Source organism: Podarcis gaigeae (genome assembly GCF_964106915.1).
Source record: "Podarcis gaigeae genome assembly, chromosome: 1".
In the NCBI taxonomy this organism is placed as follows: Eukaryota; Metazoa; Chordata; class Lepidosauria; order Squamata; family Lacertidae; genus Podarcis; species Podarcis gaigeae.
Window position 1 is genome coordinate 81,759,552 of NC_139678.1, and position 23,070 is coordinate 81,782,621.

At 46.0% G+C, this 23,070-nt stretch overlaps 1 protein-coding gene across 6 annotated transcripts; it reads left to right on the forward strand.

Moving 5' to 3' along the window:
• Positions 1-1,388: 1,388 nt before the first annotated feature.
• LOC310825864 (calcium-binding protein 2-like) lies at positions 1,389-18,933 on the forward strand. 6 transcript variants are annotated; one of them, XM_083699692.1, is made up of 7 exons: positions 3,110-3,219; positions 10,104-10,277; positions 11,964-11,994; positions 13,046-13,180; positions 14,238-14,347; positions 15,547-15,694; positions 17,505-18,933. In XM_083699692.1, exons 2-7 carry the CDS (start codon positions 10,161-10,163, stop codon positions 17,528-17,530), a joined length of 567 nt encoding a protein of 188 aa, XP_083555818.1. In that variant the 5' UTR covers positions 3,110-3,219; positions 10,104-10,160; the 3' UTR covers positions 17,531-18,933. The 6 variants fall into 6 exon arrangements, with proteins under 6 accessions (XP_083555814.1, XP_083555818.1, XP_083555819.1 ...); XM_083699693.1 differs by lacking the exon at positions 3,110-3,219 and adding an exon at positions 4,596-4,615; XM_083699691.1 differs by lacking the exon at positions 3,110-3,219 and adding an exon at positions 6,868-6,949.
• The last annotated feature ends 4,137 nt before the right edge of the window (positions 18,934-23,070 follow it).

Consider the following 23,070-nt stretch of genomic DNA (forward strand, 5'->3'; position numbering starts at 1 on the left):
AGCATGACTAAGCCGCTTCTGGCAAACCAGAGCAGCGCACGGAAACACCGTTTTACCTTCCTGCTGGAGCGGTACCTATTTATCTACTTGCACTTTGACGTGCTTTCGAACTGCTAGGTGGGCAGGAGCAGGGACCGAGCAACACCCCATCGCAGGGATTCGAACTGCTGACCTTCTGATCAGCAAGTCCTAGACTCTGTGGTTTAACCCACAGCACCACCCTGTAGAGCCAACAGAGGCACCCATTAAACATCAGTTAACATATTTCATCCCAGGGCAACAAGGTTCTAATATGTTAAACTGTGGGGATATTCCTCTTCCCATACTGCCAGACATGCTGTGCAGATTTTGGAGGGATGTTTTGTACATGTGAAGAGGAGAGCTCATGGGACAGAGGTCTTGGTCCTTAGACCAGATAGAGAGATCTTTTTATAGGTCAAGCGTTGGGCGCAGCAACTCTGTGGCTTGTTTCCTCATTGAATAATTCTCCTTGCTTCCACTGATGTGAGCTGGGGAGTGTAAAGACTGAGCCCAGGAGCCTTGGCATTGTCTGCGCTAGCTAGGTGGGGTCTAGTTACCATTGCCACTGGAACCTCGCCAGCTTTGTATTGAATAAACCATGAGTTGTCTGCGCAACAGCCCCAGTTGCAGCGCTGCCAGGAATCGCATCTCTGCCATCCGGAGGGCCGGCGAGGTGCCAAGGACCACAGGTGGGGTCCGACTTAATTGACTTAGCCACAGAGGCTCCTGCTTAGAAATGAGAGGGCTGTTGAGGATGTGTCAGGGAACAGGCCATCACGGAATGGGAGGGCGAAAGGAAAACACCACAGGACTTGATGAGGAGAGAGCGGGGCACAGGGAAGGCACTTGTAAATGTCAAAATAAAATGAGATGCTATAGATGTCGGGCCACAGAAGAAGGAGGGCCATTTTTTTCTGAGGTGCGTTGTTTCAAAACAGGCCACTGGACAAAGGAGAACCAGGAGATGTGGGACAGAAATATTCTTTACTCCTGCCTCATTTCCCCACAGCCCTCCTTTCTAGCCCAGGGGCACACACACAGGTGATGCCATAGAACCTGTGCTCAATCTGTGTTCTGCGGCCTTTGATGCCTCTTGAGTTTCCTGCTCTAGGGGGGTTGTTTTACCTTGTTTGCAACATTAGTGGAAAGCAGAACCAGGCCGGGTCGTGTGTCTGACCTGATAAGCTCAGATTCCCTCTGCATCCTCCTGCTTCAATCTCGCTCTCCCTGCAGTAATGAGAAGATGACTTGATTAGGTTTGGATGGAGAGTGGGGGAAAGAGCTGTGGCAGGAGCAGGTGCTCCCCTCCCTCCCTCCCATGCCAGCCCAGGGACCTGGGGAGCACAAGTGTTGATCCCTTAAGCGGATTTGCCCAGGGAAGATGTCTGAGGCAGAGAGCAAAGAGGAAAGGTGCCTCAAGGAGTGAGGAGATAAGGAAGGAGCAGGGGGTCAAGAAGAGGGAAAGAGGAAGGAGCTTCAGGGGGAGGAAGATGCTGGAGGGAGGAATGTAGAACGGGAGCCAGGCAGGTATTGAAAGTGGGGGGCAGGTGGGGTACTTGTTACTTCAGAGAAAGATCCCTAGAAATATGGCAGGCAGCTAAGAGAGGCAAGCACCCATGTGAAGGAGCACATGGCTAAGTGTGGCAACAACACAGAATAGTGCGGCAACCAGCAAGAGACAGCGAGACAGATGCATGGCTCCAGGGAGGAGAGTTTAGGCAGACCCAAGAGTGCAGTAGAGAAGGTATGTGAGGGTAGGAGCCAGAGAGACAGATCAAGGTAGTGTGGAGAAGAGCTAGGCCTTACCAGAGAGACCTCAGAGACTGTCTGCAGGAGGAAGGGATAGAGAAAGCGGCCCAGCTCTTCCCCGGCTCTCAACATGTTCTTTTTTCTCCGGGAGACCCAACGGCAGAGCAGCGAGACACCGGCACTGAGAGCATCTCGGGCTCTTTCGCAAAGCGGTTCTCACCGACGCTCCAAGAGTGCGCGGACCCGCAGGACAGGCAGTCAGGCCCGGGAAGGAGACAAGCGGCTTATGGAGCCAGCCAGATCCAGGAGCACCTCGGAGGCAACCACCGCTGCTGCCGCCTCTGTGGCCCTCTATGGCACCCAACACCACCGACTGGAGGATGGAGCAACCTTGATCAGAACGGTCGATCCCAAAGACCAGCTGTTGCCAGGGGTGACGGGAAGGGCCAGCTCAGCTCATGTGGAAGATGAATGCCCAAGCCTCTGGGCGATGGAGCCCATCCTCACCTCTGTCTTTGGGCAGGTAACTGGGCCAAGGGAGGCAGGGAGGGGACAGAGAGGGCAAATGGTGAGGGGACTGAAAATGGAGGGTTCTGTGAAGCTGAGGTTCCCCAGCAAGTCATGGGCTTTTGTCACATCCCAGGAGGATCTCACCTTCTCTTCCTGCAGAAAAAAAGCCTAATCCTCTGTCCCCCCCCCCATCTCAAACATATGATGGGGGATCAACGCTTTCACCTTAAAACATGATATGTCCCAGACTGAAGAAAGAGCTAGTGAGAAGGGAGACCTCCAACATCTTGAGTCCCCAAACCAGGACATGCGTCTTTCCGCCCATACTCCCACACAAGTTACTTGACCCATGCAAAATTATGGAGCCCAAAATATATGGGGGTTTTTCGGGGCATTGATCACATAGTGCCCAAAAACTAATCTTTTAGGGTGCCACACAAAATCATGGCCCCAAATAAAGCACTTTTTGAGAGGAGCACTTTTTCGGGACACAAAATTGCACAAGATCACAGCATTCAAAGTGGCTGCCATGCTCTTACAGTGAGAAAACAGGATGTGGCTTTTTATCACAGTTGTTGATATGCAAGGCTACAGAGATAAGGTGTGTAAATACTCTCCAAGGAGTTCACTTGCAGCTGACGAGAATACAGGAAATGGCACCATCACCTCTCCAGGCCCTGCTGCCTTAATGGAGCCTCATGAGCTGGATCGAGCTGTGTTCTTGGACAACACAGTCCCGAAATGGTGGGTTGAGTTGCCCCCATTGACAAGTTGTATAATATACCGTAATTACTTTTAAAGTGGCCAGCGCCCTAGTGAGGTGGTGCAGGAGGAAGTGATACTTGGCTTTCGGTGCTGAGCAGAGACCAGGGAGGAGTGTCCAGTGGTGGTGCTGGAGGCAGAGGAAGGCTGGATCAGCACCATCCATTTGTCCAGCTGGTAAGTGGTTGCCGGGCTGTGTGCAGGCTCATGCACAGTGTACCAATACTGGCAGGTCAGCAACAGTGCCCCAGGTGTTGATTCAGGCTGGTCCTGTCTCTGACACTGCCTCTTGATGTCCTCCCATAAGAATGTGGGGGCCCTTCCCTACTGGTGTTACTCAGGAGTAGTAGCAGCAGTACAGGAAACACCCTATTAGCGCATGTTCAGCACCATTTTCGGCCTCAGAGGGGGGCAGAACATGGATGGAGTGGGACAGCGGCAGAAGGGAAGGCATGGCATGACGGTGCCGATGTGCATGGTGTGTTGGCACGCAACTCCTACACAAACAGGGAGTTGCCTATACTTGGCCACCCAAACGAGGAAGGCCAGTGTCCTTTTAAAAAGTATGTAAAGGAGTCCTCTCAAGGGCTGTCAGGACTGAATTTTGGCTTCATGATACAGAATCATAAGAATGAAGAGTGTGCAGGAGCCCTGAAGCTGTCCATCAACAGTTCAGGCAACTTCCCTACTATGGTGAGATGTATTAATTGGTGCCTGGCTGTGTTTCACTTAGAGTAGATACTCAAGGACTCTTGAGGGGCATGGCCTGGGGAGATGGGGTCTGGTGCGCATTAAGTCCTGAGGGCCACATAGGCACTGTGAAATTATCACCTTGTATATTTGATGGGACAAAAGAAGAGTGCTAAGAATGTGAATTCAATACAGTTAAAGTGATAGTTTGCAGAAGTTGAGATTTGTTGTTTAAAACCTTGAAATTTGACCTTCGCCTTGGAAATGTGCGTCAGAATACTTGGCAGTCTCTTCACTTACATATAAAAAGTCATAAGACGATCTTCACTAACCTGGTGCTCTCCAGCTGTTCTGGACTATAACTCCCATCAGTCCCAGCCAGCAGTGTGACTCATTTCTTTTATCCTATAAATCTGCAAAACCTGTTTGACTAGTAAAAAGGCAGGGCAGGAAAAAGTGATTGTAAATGCTTTGTACAATGACTTGCTTTATCACACCACCATTGACAACTCTAAAATCTGTAGCCCATGAGCTGTGAAACACTTCAGATGGATCTAGACTTATTTTATATCCTGCAGTTGCTTAAGGAAGTTGCTATCTTTCTTTTAAGGGGGTGGAGACAGGGGGAGATTTTCAAGAAAAAAAGTAGTTAGGTCAATCTCACTTAATCCAGTTTTAACATGAACTGTTAAGATTCAGATACATTTTCACAAATGATATAAGGGTTGTGTTTTCACTTCCCAAATAAGAGTCCTGAAGATCAGAACTAGCCTCTGAACGAAAATTTCCAATTTCCCTTCTGCATGGGGTGGGGGGAGCAACATCTGCAAGTAATGCATTAGGGATGAAGAGGAGTTCTTAACGTCACTCATGAAAATGCACTGTGAGTCTATAAATAATACAGTGGATTCTGCTAACTGGTTCACATCTTGTAGCCAACCAATAAGTCTGACTGACAATTGGTAATGCACGCTTCCCCTAGCCCTATCCCTATCCCCGCCCCACCCTGCCCCCACCGCACCATCTCGCTCGCCCAATAATGTGGCTGGGTCTCTCAGCATCAGAGCTCAGAGGACGCAGCCACTCCCTGGAACAAAGATTTGAAAATCTCATTGATTGTCACAGGAGATTATGGCCTCACTGCTCTGAGGGGAGGGGGCATGTTGATGGGCAGCCATCCTTTTCAACCGCTTATAGACAGCATCTGAGTGGGGCTTTTGGATGTGAGTCAGGAAGGACAAGGCAGGACTGGACCTCTCCTTCCTGGGCCACGGTGGAGTTAAAATGCTTTGAAGAAGAGCTGCTTGCCTGCTCTCTGCTCTCTCTGCTTTAGCACCATCTATGATTGAGTTGCATATAATCCTGAGGATTATGGCTGTGGCCCACGCCCTCCCTCCCTCCCTCCACCCCCCTCTGTTCACTTTCCCTTAATATTCTGGATATATTCAACAATAAAAACCCTGAAAATCCCCAAAGCGTCTAAACCTCCCAGGAAGAGAATCACTTGTTACTATAAAAATATATATATCTGCCATCGGCGCCAGCTGCCTCCAGCCCCATACTGTGCTCTGTGGGATGGGGGGGACTTAGCAGCCATGGGCAACTGCACCAAAACACCGGGCAGGCGGCTCTCCAAGGTAGGGGGAGAGGACGGAGGGGTGGGTGCCCCTTTTCATCCTTACATCTTCATGCCTTTGTGTTGGAATCCCTGTGTGTGGCTGGTTCTTTGCATGTCTGTCTGTCTGTCTACTTTCCTCGCTTCCCAGAGTGTGTGCATGGATTCCTGTCAGTGGTTGAAGCCCCATGGCTGAGGTCAGTTATCCGAGGGAACATGGTGAGAATGCTAGGCCCCTGTGGTACCACTCCAGATGGGGGGCTGTGGCATCATCTCTGATTCCTACAAAGGCCAGGTTCCAATGCTCCAGGTTATTAAAATGAAGGCAGGTGTGTTCTTCAGAATAGTGTCTGTAGAAGGCTTCACAGACCCCCTTTTCTCCATCTACTTGGTCCCCTTTTCTCTCGTCTACTTAGTCTTTCTTAGGCCAGCATCTAGATCCTCTTTGCTTTTCTTGCATCTAAGCAAACAATAACAACCTCAAACTCCTAGATTTCATTCAATGCTTCCTTCTTCTCTTGGTGTATCATACAAGGCCTGTTTGTGGATTGTGTCAATGAAGATTCAACCAGGTGAGCCTCAGTATGCTCCTGATATAATAGAAGTTCTATGGGTTTTGGGTGTCACAATGTATGGTATCTCTCATATTCTTGCATGTCATTGTATGGTATGTATGGTATGTATTGCCACCAGAGAAGGGGCATGACCAGTGGCAGGTTTATGGTCTGGGGGACCTTTGGGAGGGGCCCCAGTTCATTCACTTAAACAAATGGGACCACGTCGGAAAATATGAAGGAGCTAAATAATGAGTTAATTCATTACATGGATTATCCTTTTTTCCCCTTTTGCTATTGTTACAGATCTGGGGTAACAGAGTTTGAGGGTGCAAGGGCACCCATAACTGCTAGAGTTAGTGAATGCTAGAATTCAATAAAGTGTTATAATTTAGATAATATTTAGCATATTGATGGAAAGATGCCAGGTCAGTAGAAAAATACAGGCTAAGCTCCTTTTCCAGGCTAGGGGCTCACCTGGGATAGAAGCTGTTAAGCATGACAAAATGTGTTGGTGGCCCATCACAATAAAATCCTTTGGTCTCTTCCAATGGAGGTTGCCACTGTTACACTGAGCAATGAAGATGATGGAGGTCACAGGAAAATGGTCACCTTTTAAGACTAGGCTTGGAATAGCAGGTAGAAAGGGGTCAAGCAGACAGAAGGGGAGACGTTTCTTGGCAAGGGTTTTTTTTTCTGAGAAGGAGAAGCAGGAAGGGGAGAACTCCATGTGGCGCTGGCTGAAAGATGCTGCACTGAAAGGCCAGGGGCGTAGCGTGGTGCATTTTCCTGGGGTGGGGCACGCTGCTCACACCACCCTCCCCAAGTCAGCCCTGTGCCACTTTGCAAGGCTGGGATCATTCCAGCCTCACAAAGCGGCTTGGGGCTGCTTTTGCCCTCCATGTCCTCCCCCCTGTATGCTCCACCACTGCCAGGAGCCATGACTGGGTGCTACTTTAGACCCAAGCTCACTGCAGCTATGAGAAGGGCAATGAGGGACACTCTTGGGGTATAATGTTCTGCCTCCCCTCTATTGAAGGCTTCAGGTGTAAATATGTGTAAAATGAACCTGCCACTTCCATCCTCCTCATGTCCGTCACTGCCAAAAAGGCAGAATTCGTGTGAGGTGTGTGGTGACAGCAGAGCAAGACAGTTGTTGGGAGCTGCCCTAGTCTGCCCTTGGCATGAGCCCCATGGAGATACATTGGTACCTCGGGTTACATACACCTCGGGTTACAAACACTTCAGGTTACAGACTTCGCTAACCCGGAAGTAGTACCTCAGGTTAAGAACTTTACCTCAGGATGAGAACAGAAATTGTGCGGCAGCAGCTGGAGGCCCCATTAGCTAAAGTGGTGCTTCAGGTTAAGAATGGAATGGTCTCAGGTTAAGAAGGGACCTCCGGAACGAATTAAGTTCGTAACCAGAGGTACCACTGTATCCTGGTGGGATTGGTCAGATGAGGAGGAAGAGTGGGAAGAAATCAGAGAACTGGAGGACAGCAGCCCACAGAAGGGGCCCAGCAAGCTGGGAGGCAGTGGTTAAGATCTGTGAGAGATCTCCAACCCTGCAAATGCTAGGAAGCAGTTTGCCCCCATTTTTGTATATATCAATATTATTGAATTTAACTCTCTCTCTCTCTCTCTCTCTCTCTCTCTCTTTCTCTCTCTCTCTCTCTCTCTCTCACACACACACACACACAGAGAGAGAGAGAGAGAGAGAGAGAGAGAGAGAGAGAAAACCACAGTAATAGCCACATTACCGCAATATAACCACATGAGGAACCCATCAACTATACCATCCAACCATATGGGTGAGGAGAATGTTACTATACATAAGGTCCTCTTTTCCAGGGGCTGTGTGTGCAGTCCCCCCTAGTGAATTAGCACTGGGTAGAGGTTCATCTGTATTTAATCAGAGTTAAGGGATATTAGCACTGCAAAGCTCCATCAGTTTTATTCAGCTGTCATGACTTGTCCCAAATAATGAGTTTAGTGAAAGGCTGTGAATTCTGGCAAAGATCTCTGCATAAAACTGCAGTTCCCTGGGAGTCTTTAGGGAGGGAAAAGGACTATTTAATAAAATGTAAGTCTGTGGCGCAGATGTGTATGGAAAGACAGAGAGGGACTGCCAAGAAACTTAGGAATTGTGCTAGTGCATGTTTCTTGTTGTTAGAGCATATGTGTCATTGCTTTGTGTGTTAGTGTGTGTGAGAGAGCGCAAGAGAGCAAATTGTGGCATCTCTCTCTGTATAGTATGTGGAGACAGGTATTTGAGTCGTCCTAGGGAAAATACCTGTCTCCACATACTATACAGAGAGAGATTCAGATGACTCACATCTCATGGGGGGGGGGGGAGCCCTGGGCATTCCCTTCTTCACTGTCCTGACAGTGGTAGATTTAGGGTAGCACAACTGGTTTCCCCGCACAGGGTGCGGGGGGGGGGGCAAGGGTCCCCTTCCAACCTTCCCAAAGCCTAGTAAGTGCTAGGCTTTGGGAAGGAGGCATGAGAGCTCTGAGAGGGTCCTAGAGTCCTCCAATCTCCTTCTCAAAGCCGAGTTAGCATTTGCACAGCTATGGGAAGGAGTCAGGAAGACTCTAAGACCCTGCCAGATCCCTGTGCCTCCTTCACAGCCTGGCACCTCCCTTACCTGGTTTTGGGAAGGAGACTTGGTGCTTTGAGGGCGTCAAATTTTGGCACCATATTACCATAATGCCTGTGAATCTCCTGTAGCTTTCCCTTTAAGACTTGCCAACAGCTGTCCTGGGGGCAGAGCCAATGGAAGGCAAGTTGCTGCCAACTTTCTTAAGCCTTCTGATAATTATTGTTCTTTGTTGCTAGGCTGGCCTGCAGGACCAAGTTTCAGCTTATTAGCAAGACAAGACACAGATCCTTATGAATTTTTATGGTTTTTACATAGGATTACAACAAAACCACAAAAAATCCCAGAACACATATTTGAATATAGAGACGTTACCTATGATTTGATGGTTGTTTTTTTGGGAACTCTTGCAACAACTATTATTATTATTATTATTATTATTATTATTATTATTACCCCGCGCATCTGGCATGGTTTCCCCAGCCACTCTGGGCGGCTTCCAACAGAATATTAAAATACAATAGTCTGTCAAACATTAAAAGCTTCCCTAAACAGGACTGCCTTCAGATGTCTTCTAAAAGTCTGGTAGTTGTTTTTCTCTTTGACATCTGGTGGGAGGGCATTCCACAGGGCGGGTGCCACTACCGAGAAGGTTGTGCCTTGTATCCATAAGGATTGCCCTGGAACAGTGGTGTAGCATGGGTTGTCAGCACCCGGGGCAAGGCAAGTAATTTGCACCCCCTAACCCGTGGATTTGCGCCCCCTAACCCTAACCCCCAGATGTTGCGCCCGGTGTGGCCGGCCCCCCCCCTGCACCCCCCATGCTACGCCATTGCCCTGGACGACACTGTATCTGTGATTTTTATGGGGTGGTCAATGAAGATAGAGGGGTTCAATGATTTGGGGATGGTTTTGCAGAAGAGGGGGAACTCACATTGAAATCACACAGTTTTAAGAGGCTCCATTTTGTCAGATCTAATGTGTATTCATTTGAACATACATTCTTCCACCCTATAGTTGCTCTCTTTCCCTCTTCCAAATTCCTTCCCTTTCTCTGCTATGTTATTGGTTGCTTTACTTTCTGTCCATCTGCTCAGGTGCCAACCCGAACTTTGAAAAGCTCTTTGAACTGAGAGGGGAAGCAAGAGGGAGTGTCGCTCTTTCAACTTCCTCCTTCAGCTTCATGAACTTTTCAGTGAGAAAAATGGTAATTATCCTCACCATCTCAGGACAAACGGGGCAGTGGGGGCGGGGAGCTCAAAGGCTTTGTGGCCACCAGAGGTAGACCTTGAGGGCCCCAGGTTGGGGACCCCAGCATTGTGGAGATGGAGGTCTGTCTAATTGTGGCAATTGCCCAATAAGCAGAGATACTGAGGCATTGAGATAAATTTAAGGATGAGAAAAGTGGGTTTCTTTTAGGGGGAAGTTGTGTTATTTCTCTAGCATATGTCTTGTTTCCCCCTTTGTTGCTCCCCTTCCCATACTCTCCATCACCAGATACCCTGCTTCCCTAAAACCTGGGCCTTAAACACTCAGGTGCTGACAAAGGGGGAATTTGGGGTCTCTAACTGTACTTAGCTAATTGCAAGCTATGCTACAGGAGAATAAGCAGCCCTCCTCCGAGGCTCCTGGCTCCCCTGCCTCTACCAGCAACGACATGGACGAAGGGGCTGACGGCACGCAGTATCCGCCATTGCAGAATTACTCGGTCCTGCATGGCTTGGTGGGGCCAGCCTGCATCTTCTTGCGCCAGAGCATCGCCATCATGCAAATCGTATGTATTGCACATCTACTGCTGCACCATTTATACTGAACGTGAGAGTGTAGCTGCCCCTTCTCTGTTTGCATGGACTGCCCTGCTCCTCAAACCTTCAGTATGCCCCTGTGCTGGAACATAGCTTGGGCCTGTTGTTGTTGCTATTTATTAAATGTGTGTACCACCCTATACTTGTAGATCTCAGGGTGGCTCACAACATAAAATCACAATATAAAAAACAGAAAACACATAATAAAAGCAAAAACAAAGACAAACCAATAATGAAATCTTACTCTTTCCTCCCTGCGGAGTAATCTTCACTAAGGAATAAACACGGATAAGGTGGCATAAGAAATCAAACATAAGTGTTATATTTTGCTACAGGTATATAAATTGGGAGGTTGATGTGTGCCGCCGCTGTTCAATCCATGGACTTAAAATCATTCATGCCATGATCTTTAACCATGCAGATTGTGTTTTGCAGTATATAAACTAATTCCTACATGGACATAGGCTAGTGAAAGGGTGCCTTCACTGAGTCCATGTTGCACAGGTTAACAGCCAGGCAATGAGGCAATGTTGGTGATGATCAGCACCTTTGTTTACGGCTTTAAATGGTGCAAAGCTCTTCACATACATCTTATTGCAATCCTTACCCTGTAAGGTGGGATAGTATTAAATACCTATATATTACAGATATGTGGGAAGGGGGGCAGGCTGTGGTTGACAGCACGAGCGATTTTCTTAAGGTCTTCTAGTGAGTTCATGGAAAAGCCATGGCAAAGGCCTTCCTAAAACAGGGGCCATGCAGATGCCCTTTCTTTGGTGCATCCATGATTATTTGTGCTCATTATGCTATTGGGGCCGTCAAGTACATTCCTGCTTTCAATACTGTTTGCGCCTGGGAAGGTTTCACTTCCATTCAGTGTATGTCCCATAACATCCTTCTGCAACCCACAACTTTTTTATACCACAAATATTCTGACTTATTCCTGCCTTGCTTTTGTTGTGCTGTAGCCTTTCTTGACAGTAACAATGTGAGAGCATTGGAGCAACATTGCAGAACAAACTAAAGCAGACCTATATAATTAATGCACTTTTATTGTGGCAAGAATATGTTGCAAAATACACCCATATAGAACACTCGCCTGAGGGGGCTGTTAATAATCTCTTAGCCACTGAAACGCACCAGCCTTTGGGCTGCATTACACAAACACCAAGCCTAGGGAACTATCACTGGAAGAACAACACTTGCCCCTATTGCCTTTCTGCAGGGAGCCAGAAGGGCTTTCCTCCAGGGAATTTGTAGCCACCGTATTCTGACACAGTATTTGCATGGAATACAACAGTGATGCAGCATGACTTGGTGGGAAGCAGCTTTAAGCATAGTGGGACTTATTTTGAAGTAAGCACGCACAGAATCAGGCCGCACAGAGTAATAGCTTTTTTCTGTTCATGGAGTGGGCAAGGAAGACTTCCTTAACCTGGGACAGCTTCTAACTAAAAGATCAGTAGGTTGGATGTGGGCAGGCAAAGTAGATAGATAGATGAGAGATAGATAGATAGATAGATAGATAGATAGATAGATAGATAGATAGAGATAGATAGATAGATAGATAGATAGATATAGATAGATAGATGATAGATAGATAGATGATAGATAGATATCTGTTTTATCAACCTCTACTCTCTTTCTTTCCCCAGGACAGAGAGCTGCGACCAGAGGAGATTGAAGGTAAAAAGAAAATTGATGCTCAACATTACCTCTTAAGGTAGGGTTAGCCAACATGGTGTCCTCCAGATGTTCCTGGCCTACAACACCCATCATCCCTGATAATTGGCCATGCTGGCTGGTGCTGATGGGATGTGTAGTCCAAGAACATCCGGAGGTCACTGCGTTGCATAACCCTGTCCTTGGGGAACCTCATGGATCCTGCCTTGCCCATTAGTCATTAGTCCAACCAACCAGAAGTCTACTGCATCTGCTATGCTTCACTCAGCTTCTTTGGTTTCGCTTAATGCTCTGCCTTGTTGCTTTGTCAACTTGCCTCTGGCTTCCTTATGCTTTGCTCCCATGTCTAGATGTATGAATCCCTTGCTTTGCTTTCCCCCTTCGCCTCTCCTGGGCCCACCACCCCATCTAGAGGGCAGCTATCAGATAGCCAGTTCAGTTATGGACTCATCCCTCATACGAAAGTTCTGATTGGACTAGCATTGAAAATCCCTCTAGTGCCATTCCTGTTGTTGTTGTTGTTGTTGTTAATATGCCACTATCTGACTGGGTTGTCCCAGCCACTCTGGGCAGCTTCCAACAAATTAAAACATCAAACACAGTAGAACATCAAACTTTAAAAACTTCCCTATACTGGGCTGTGTTCAGATGTCTTCTAAAAGTCAGATAGTTGTTTATTTCCTTGACATCTGATGGGAGGGCCTTCCACAGGGTGGGCACGACTGCCAAGAAGGCCCTCTGCCTGGTTCCCTGTAACCTCACTCCTTGCAGTGAGGAAACCGCCAGAAGGCCCCCAATGCTGGATCTCAGTATCCAGGCTGGACAATGGGGGTGGAGACGCTCCTTCAGGTATACCAGGCCAAGGCCATATGTTTCTGGAGCTGAACTCCAAAAGTGAGGAAGGGCTGTTGGTGAAACATAGCAGCTCCTTCATTGTGTAGCAAATCAGATGCTAGAACTCCACCACTTCCTTCTCATTTACTTGGTGTTTGCAAGACACAGATGCATTACCTGCTTTCCAGGGGGATTCTTATTGCTTCCCTTCTCTTTCTAGAGCTAAAGGAGGCCTTCCGAGAGTTTGACAAGGACCATGATGGCTACATCAGCTACAAAGACCTGGGGGAATGTATGCGAACCATGGGCTACATGCCCACTGAGATGGAGCTCATTGAATTGTCTCAGCAGATCAGTATGTATCTAGCATTACTGAGTTAAATACTACAGTATAATGTTTCAGGGGGAAGAAATGGATTTTAACAGTTGCTGGATCAAGTTGGGCATTCAAGCAAAATGACCACACACAAAAAGGGGGAGGGGAGGATGCAAACACTTCTTGGATATCTCTCCTAAGAGTAGAAGTAGGGAACCTGTGGCCCTCCAGATGTTGTTGGAGTCCAGATCACATTAGCTGCAGCCAGCATGGCCATTGATCCATGATGTTAGAAGTTATAATCCAGCAATAGTTGGATGGCCATGAGTTCCCCACAGAAATGTCAGAGGGGATGAGGGGGCAGCACTAGACTGTGGCCTAATAATAAATAGTGTTTAAGCATCTGTATAGGGTGTTCAAAGCATTTCGCATGTTCTCGTCTCAGTAATCCTTACGACCATCCTGTAAGGTAAGAGATGTTTATTACTGGAGATGCCTGGTTTGATCGATCAGTTACTTTGCATGTACAGTAGTACCTTGGGTTAAGTACTTAATTCGTTCTGGAGGTCTGTTCTTAACCTGAAACTGTTCTTAACCTGAAGCACCACTTTAGCTAATGGGGCCTCCTGCTGCCGCTGCGCCACCGGAGCACAATTTCCGTTCTCATCCTGAAGCAAAGTTCTTAACACGAGGTACTATTTCTGGGTTAGCAGAGTCTGTAACCTGAAGCATATGTAACCCAAGGTACCACTGTATAATAAACTCAGTTTGGCAGGAGCAGCACCTAATTACCAAGTGCAAAATGGTGGTGTGAATCAGCTGATGCAAGGACATGTCATCAGCTGTGTGGCTTTTCTGAAAGGACTCAAGAGTTTGCATTCATGGGAGCCTATTCACTCTCCTGGTTTGCTGCATAAGCAGATAAACTTCATACAAGAAGTGGCAACAGAGAGGGTAGGGATGGGAACGGCAGCACAAATGGGAAAATTATTCCATTATGTTGGTTGTGAATTGTCCCAGAGTAAAATTATATATACTATAATAGCTAACCCAGCACTGTCTGGCTCTGGCTGAAACTGTTTTTCTGTATCTATAGCTGGAGGGAAGGTGGATTTTGATGACTTTGTGGAACTGATGGGCCCCAAGATGCTGGCAGAAACGGCAGACATGATTGGGGTGAAAGAACTGCGGGATGCCTTCCGAGAGGTGAGAGTCACATGACTCAACTCGAGGGACCAGAGGAGAGTAGCATCAGACAGTGGCTGGGTGGTATCTTGAGGAATCTTATTTCTCATTCTGCTGTCTTCTCATATAGTGGTTCTCCCAGGCAACACAAAACACAAACGTAGGGTTACTATATTCCCAAAAGTGAAAATCCAAAGTTGGCTTTTTTTTGGTCAAAGTTTTTGAGCTTTTTTGGGGTGCTTTTTTTTATACAGCATTTTTCCTTAAAAATTGCCATAGTTGCCGTATGTCTGGGTTTCCCTGGACATGTTGCCAGTTGGGCACAAGCCCAGAATGATGCCATTTTGACAGTCTGATTCTGGGAAAGCCTGGATGTATTGCAGCCGTACACAAACAGTTCTCGGCTGCTTCATTTGATTTCATCAGTGCCACTTAAAGCACTTCCCTCTTGCTGTTGATGTACATGTGTGGATGTCAGTGGCAATCATGAAGGAAAGTGGATTGACACTGTCACTTCAGCCTTCCTGAAGTTTTTCTGCCACCTGAGAACAGTGCACCCACCCACCCATCATTTTGTGATTTGAACTCTTCCAGATGGGGTTGTTCAGCATTCATCCTGATTTGCTTGCACAAAGTTTAAGCTGTGGTTGGACTAGTCTTTATGGAGCATTTGTTTTGATTTCATGGAATCTGTAGAGTAGACAGGGACGCCGATGGTCATCTAGTACAACCTCCTGCAATGCAGGAATCTCAACCAGATCATACATGACATATAGCCATCCAAGCTCTTCTTACAAACCTCCAAGGAAGGAGAGTCCACCACCTCTCATGGGAGTCTGTTCCACTGTTCAACAGCTACTACCGTCAGAAAGTTCTTCCTGATGTTTAATTGGAATCTCCTTTCTTGTAGTTTGTTAACAGGGCGATTATATAAGAATCAGCCTTCGTCCTGATTTTCTTACAGGGTGTTTACATGTCTTCCCAGTAAGCATTCATTCATCCCACACTTTTTAATGTGTTTTTCTACTGCTTTCCAAACTGCAAAAAGTCTTCTTTATTTTATTAAAAAAAGTAGTTTTGTCGTTCCAAGAGAACAATACGCTTCCATCTACTTCAGTTGCGCTCAGGGAGGTGAGAACAAGAGACTGGAGACTTGTGTGGATAGTGTAGATGGTTAAACAAGGTGCTGGAATCAGGGTTGTTTATTTGTTTCCTTCCAGTTTGACACAAATGGCGATGGACAGATCAGCATAGCTGAGCTAAGGGAAGCCATGCGCAAACTCTTGGGACAGCAGCTGAACTACCGTGAGGTGGATGAGATACTCAAAGATGTTGATCTGAATGGGGATGGCCTTGTGGACTTTGAAGGTATCAGGAAAGTCCTTCCTTTGAGGGATGATGATGATGATGATGATGATTTGCTTTTTCTAACTGGGAAAGAAGTGAGGATTTAGGCTGGGATGAAGATCTCATCCTGCTTTTGAAAACGAATGCAGGATGTAGAGTAGGGGTGGGTAACAATTTTGGCTCTTTGGGCCAAATCCTTATCTGACTGCTCCCCATGGGCCAACTTTGACTGACCGCCTGTTGAATCACAGGATGCCATTATGACATCAAATGACTTGACAGGTGGGTTTTCCTCCCGACCTGCTAAAATCCTGTGTGCAGTAGTCCCCAAATGCCTAACATGTTGCTGAATGTTAGAAACACTATTCTTGCCTCTTAGAGAAGCCCCAGGCATGGGGCTTTGTGAGTCCTGCCAAACCAATTTGAAGTCTGGCTTTTAGAGGTATTGATGGTGTGAGCAAGTTGCCTGCAGGGAACTCGTATGCATCTACCTCAGCAGGCTATGCCACTGCCACCCATCAGCTGGTGCTTGAAGCTTGCTTTCCCTCGCCCATGCACTATCGCAGCCTTCTTGAAGTCTTACAGTGCACTGGCAGCCACGTCTGTACCTGCCCCACACCTGACATCACTGTGGGGCAGGTGGGCATGGTTTGGGCAAAAACAGCCTTATGGGCCACATTTGAACCCCTGGGTTGGGCCCAATTTCGGCCCCTGTTCCAGAAATTCCATACCTGCTGTAGATCCTTGATGCAGGAAAGAAAAGGAAGAAAGTCAAGACTGGATTTAGGAGGAGTCACTTCTAATTTTGAGGGGATAGTTAGGAATCGGATCATAAAGATAACATTTGGAAGCCAGGGTCCTAGCTTTTATTTTAAACCAGAGGCTTATTAATATGCTAATATATTCCATGCTCTGTATGCAGTTCCCTTCAGTTGAAGTTGCACAACTGAATGACAGAATCAGGTTTTGCCTGTACTGTGATGCTGTCTTCAGTGACAGCACTCTTCCTTTCCCCATGCCCTTATGGGAGAAAGTTAATATGTTTATTATTCAGGGACATCACTACAGCAGAGTCCAAATCAATTTGCACTCTGTGAAGCAAGGAAAGTGTTGAGCAGCTTTTGCCCTTCCTCAACAGTGTTGCTTCTCACAGCTGATTTACATTTTTTAATGTTTTATTGAAGGATTTTTCTGTAAGTAACAAAAGTACATTCAGTGCCTCTGTTTTTAAATTATAGCATCCTTCATACCAATCAGTTATAGTAGGTCTGAGACTTTTGTTGTTGTAGACAATGTGGGGTTGGGCGGGGAGAGAGGAGGGGGGAGAAAGCAGAGAAAGAGAAAGTTAGGAGGGGGGAGTAGGGGAGATGAGAGACATTAAACTTTCATTCTTTGCAAAATATTGTTCTGTTAAGCTCAGTGGGAATTTAGTGAGCCTCAATCTGCATAGCCCTGTCCTGGATTGTATTTCATGGTCATACTAGAGCAGTCTTCCCCAACTACGTACACTTCAGATGTTTTGCACTACATCTCTCATCATCCCTGACCATTGGCCATGCTGGGGCTGATGGGAATTGTAGTTCAAAACATCTGGAAGGCACCAGGTTGGGGAAGGATGCTCTAAAATGTGATGGAATGTTAGAAGAGTGGGATGGGATATATGGAACTGAGCTGGATGGATAGACAGACAGACAGACAGACAGACAGAGAGATGGTGGTTCCCATATGTTCTCCAGTTATCTATAAAAGAAGTCCCTTTTCCGGGCCAGCAGCTGATGGAAAATGCTTTTCTCTCCCTTCCTGATGACATATTTGGATCCCCTTCCTGCAGAGTTTGTACGGATGATGTCTCGCTGAGAGCAGCCAGCAGCAGCCCCAGGCTGAAGTGCCTTATGGAGAGGAGAGACTTCAAACTGCCGTATATCCTGATCTAACCATCAGGAGCAATGGCAGCATGCGAGAACTTCCTACACATCCTGTGTACCCTGCTTGGAGCCAAACAGCCACTCCCAAAGTCCAGAGATTTGCATCAGCTTCAGCATCTTCAATGACCTCCTTGACTGGATCTCAAGACTGATACCCCATCTACTGTTTTAGAGACAGCCACGACCCCAAGCTCTCAGGCTCTGGATGTCATTGTACCTTGCCTTTACTCTGTTCTCTGTAACGCTGACCTTTCACCCCAAGCATACCTTAAGAAGGAATAATCAACCAGCAAATCTCCCTTAAATATTCTGCATGCAATGGTGTGACAATATTTGAAACGCTTCACCGTCCTATTCCAAGAGGGGCTGCTTTTCTTTCCTTTTCCCCTCTCTAAATGGTGTTTGTTTTTAAAAGTACATTGTTCTCCACCGTGGCATGCTCACCCCCATCTCTGACGTCCTTTCTAAGTGCAGTGGAATAATGGCAAGGAGTTGGCTTGCAGTCCCAAACAGAACAGGGATTGTTCTGGAAACTGGAAGGGCTGGTGCTCACTGCCTGCTATTAAGCCAACCTTTGTGACTTAAAGGGATCTATGGTGCATGAATGTTCATTAGGTTTACTGGAAGTGGCAGCTGTGTGATCCAGAGGTGTTCAGCCCTCAAAAGATCTGGGAATCTGACTTGCAAAACCTTTGCCTCCCAAAACCCAGGGACTGCTTCTGTCTCTACAAACGACAAGCTGCTTTATAGATTGCCCTTCAGCTATCTGACTATGGTATATTCAGCGACCACATTTCCATCCATATTTGGGCCTGGAATCCCCATCTCCTTGTGATTTTCAAACTGTGTTCTGGAGAACCCCTGGGGTTCCTTAGAAGCTTAACAGAGGCTACTCAATGAGAAAGTCAGGACGGATTTTCCAGCTTGCCCATTACTACCAACTGTCTTCTGAACTATGCAGCCTCAGGGGAGAGTTGGGTGAGCTCTAAGTGAACACCTGAGAATCCTTTGCCAAAATAAGAAGATTCAGTAGCAGACAAGTTGATGTGGGCAGAGTTGCCCGAAGTTAGAAAATCCCAGTGCTCTGTTGCTGGAAACATATTTTCACTTTCCTATTGAAAATCAAACTGTTCTGTCAATTCAATTTTTTGTTTCAGCTCAAAAGACCAGTGCATTGGAGGGAAGATGATGGCCTCAAACCTACATTTCGCTCTGCTGTGAATTTGACTCACCTTGTTTATTTTTTTCTCACATATATAATACCATACATTTAGCTGTATCCAAACACTTACTCAAGCAAGCTAAATAAATCCAGATTTGTGCATTTGGTTCATGCATATTATCCCTCTTTTTTGTAGCTTCCTGGTAGACACAAAGATTAATCTTAGCTATGATCATACAAAGACCTACTGATTTTGTCTATTTTATCCATGTTAGGGCTGTTACCAGAGTAAAGAAATCTTATCATTTGTTTTCTGTGTCACAGTTGGCATTGTCTTAGAGATATTCTGTCCTGTGTGAGGAAGAACAAGGAATGCCTGAAAGAAGTGCCTCCTGCTAGTTATTAGCAGAATGGATTCAGCTAAGTTGATGTGTACACAGAATGAGGACCACTCATGCAATGGGACCTTCCCTCTTCTCCTCCCCAATCTGCTCTGGAGTGTTGGGGGAACCAAGGGGGGGGGGGAGAATGACCCACTGCACAAGCAGACCTAGCTCCACACATGTATACCCAACTTAGTGCTATGTTGAATTCCACCCTATATATGTATTTTAAATGGGGGTGGGGACCTGTTGTTGGACTCCTATTCCATGCAGCCCTAGGGGTCAGAGATTATGAGAGCTATAGTCCATCAACATCTTAAAGACCACAGGCTCCCTACCCTTGATGAAATACTTCTTTAAAATCCGCTGTTTGATAATTAGGGACACTTATTTTAAATAATTTAAAAACCTTTTTATTTAGTATCTTATCTACCAATTAACTAAACAGCCTAGAAAGAAAGATAGTGTCCCAATTGTTAAATTCTACAAATGGGAAATCGGGTTCAAATGTACCTGGGAGACACAACTCCTGATCTGGAAGATCTGCTAGAAGTCCCATGTGTCTGGTGTGAAAAGTGGCTACACTGTGGTGAAGGAAATGTGTGTTGCACTTGCTCAGAGCCACTCTTAATTCATTGACCATGTTTTAGGGCAGAGCCCTGGTAATCCCTGGCTCCTTCAATTTTGGGTGTCATTAATGAGATGTACCCCCAAGTACAGTATGCAGGTATAGGATTGCAGCTTAATTGATTCTGCTGAATTATTTTTATGTTACTGTTGATTTTTTAAAAAAATGCTTGCAGTGAAATCCAGCAGTTTAGAACCAATATTGAGAAGGAACATTTGTCTATAAAGACTGCTTTCAAAAAGTATTGAGTTTTCTTTTCCCAAAGGCATTTCTTTACTGTTCTTGAAAATATGTCACATATTACTATTGCTAGCATTTTCTTATTCCAAGATCCTGCTACTGCTACCATTTGTGGAGGCAGTGGCACACCTGCAGTTTGGGGGCCCTGAAGCTAGAACTGTTGCGGGGGGGGGGGGGGGCTTCACAACTAGCAACAAGGTCTGGCTAACCAGTGTTATCTTCTTCAGTGGGGTTGTTTACAATGACCTTTACAACATCTGTGCTACTGACTCTCAAACTTTGGGATTGTTGAAATATACATAACGAAAAAACAATCAATTTGAGTCATTCAACTCAAACTGCATCTGCTAGATGCAATGTGGACTAGTCAACTCTGGGGCCCTGAAGTTTAAGCTTCAATAGTTTCATAGTAGATCTGCCCCGGGGGTGGGGGTGTCAAAAAGAAAAGTGTTTCACCCCACACCACTTCCCCCGTCCTTGTGTCTGCAGCAACAAGCAAAGAAGAGAAAGACTTAATTCTCCACTGTGAGTAGTAGCAGCAGCAAGATCTTGGGATTGGCACAATCGTGGGGAAGGAGCATTTTTGGGTGATCTGTGTGAAGAGAGGAATTGACAACGGGGTAAGTGTCACAGGTAGGTGAGGATGGCTGGAGGTTAGAAGGCGTTGTGGGGGGATGGCTGGGAGTGGAAGGAGCTGTTGGGAGCTGAAGGGTTTGGGTGAGCTGTAAAGTGGGGGTTGGCAAGACGGGGGTGTAAGAGGGTTGGCAGGCGACATGAGCAGAGACAGCAGACCTTAGTAAACAAATAAGATTTCAAAAAGGTGCATGGAACATTTACTGAGCCAACAAGGTGTTGAGAATCCAAACTGTGTTTCAGGGCATGCATCCTTTCTTCAGGGGAATGCATTACATAACCAGTGAAGCTGCAGGCAAGAAACGTGCAGTTAGGCATAACCCCTTTGGTCAAAATAGTCCATTCTCCTGACCTCATCCTGACACATGGTTAGTTGTTACTGAATCCTCTCCAAATGTTGCCAGCACCTCACAATTGGCTCAGGGCTTAACATCCATTGTTCACAGCGCTCCTCTGATAGTTTTCTCTATAAAAAACAAAAATCCTGCTCTGGTACAAGCTATCAAGCCCCACCAATTTAAAGCTGTGTAGATTTAGTAGAGGCTGCTTAACCTTTGCCTTCCTCTACGCTAGAGTGAATAGTTTTTCATTATCACTGCGGAACACAAATAAATCATCTTAATCCTTTCTAAATACAGCTCAAATACATTCCTGGAATATTGGCCTTTTTGCTTGCTTGCTTGCTTGCTTGTTGCATCACAACTGTCCCATTTTGGCATTCCTTGTTTAATCCCAAAATTTCTTCTCCATTATGCTTAACCAAGTGGAAAGGTCCACTGAAAGGTTTAATTCTAACTAGTCAGGAGCAGAGTGCGCAGGACCGAAGGTTTCATAATAAAATCTCTTTATGACCTCAAACAGCACCACAATTTTACAACATCGCTCTCCTTTGTTACACATAGAGAAGCACTTTAGCACATAAAATAAAATCAAGGTCTGGGGGAAATAATGGCTATTGTTGCCAAAAACTGAAATGTGTGATAGTTTTCAGCAAATGATTAGTACCCCTTTACAGGCCTCTTTAAAGTTGATAGTCTGCTATGTACATTAAAAGCTTTGAAAATGCAGGTATAAGGGAAATGAATTTTAGGCTATTCCTATGCTAGCACTTGGGCTCCTTTAAAACTGAAGGAAGTTCTTGAGTCTTGAATCTGCTGGTATATTTGGCAGAATTGGGTGGAGATGGGAGAAAATCCCAAACTGGATTGACAATTCCAAGCTAATTCCTCCGTGGGACCACTGGGACTCCAGACATCCTTCCATGTAGTCCTCTGCTATGAAGATCCTGGTGTTAGGATTCTTGCTCCATGTTTGCAGTCATGAGATTGTTGTCTATCACATGACGGTGTATGTTTTCATTCCACAGTGTGGGAAGTGACGGAGACAGGATGTTTATGTTACTGTGTTCCATGAAGTGGGTCTATTGTCCTTTGTTCTTTCTCTCTTTGCTGTCTGATGAGAAAGAGGAAGGAGCCAAGTCAGAATGCTCCGAGTGTATTATATGTAAATAAAACTAGATTAGCCAAAATGCTGAGCTATTCAGTCTGTTACGTGAACTGCAAATACTCTGCAGGATAGTAAGTGTGTTGATGCTTCTTGGTCTCAGTCGCTGTGATGTTTGGGCTGAAGAAAGCTTTTGAAGCTCCCGACCAACCAAGAGGGAGAGAACCAGTGGCTACTCCACTTGTGAAAATGGAAGTGTGTTATAAACAAAATTGAGTGAAGCCAAGGATGATGACGGATATTTAAAATTCTACAATCTACAATTTCTCCTCTAAAGGACATAAGATATTATTGTTAACTACCATGGTGATTTTTAAAAATGCATAAAATTAACACTGAAAAACTTTTGCAATAACTGAATTTGTAAACCTTTTGTGGCCTGGGCAGGCCTGGAACTAGTTCCCATGTCTTGTTCCTCTCTAAGGATTCAAGTTCAGCCTTCATGGCATTTAACCATGGCTCAGCATCCTCTGAGGTTAAGCTTAGGACCTCTTGGAAGCCTGAAGGTTCCCAAACCTTCTCTGAGTTACTAACAACAGCTGTATCTGCTATGACTGTTTTAGCAAACTCTTCAGCATACCTTTTGGGTGGTTTAGCCTTTGTGGCCCTTTCAGATCTATACATAAGCCTTCCATGCTAGGCTTCTCCTCTTTAGAAGAAGGGCAGGCCGGGTTGTTCTCTTATATACCGGCTGGGATTGACAAGGCATCTGACCCTCACCTGAATATCATAGCTCTCCTGTAGCTGCCTCCGATTACATATCATTTAAGTCTTGGGGAAAATAATTAGCATCACACGTCATGTGCATGGAAGTTGCCCAACCAATTAACCAACTAGAAGGATTACTGTCAATAGCATCAGTTTTCCTATAACTTGATATTGCTGGATAGTTTTGGTGAACTGTAAAAGCATTTTCAGTTTGC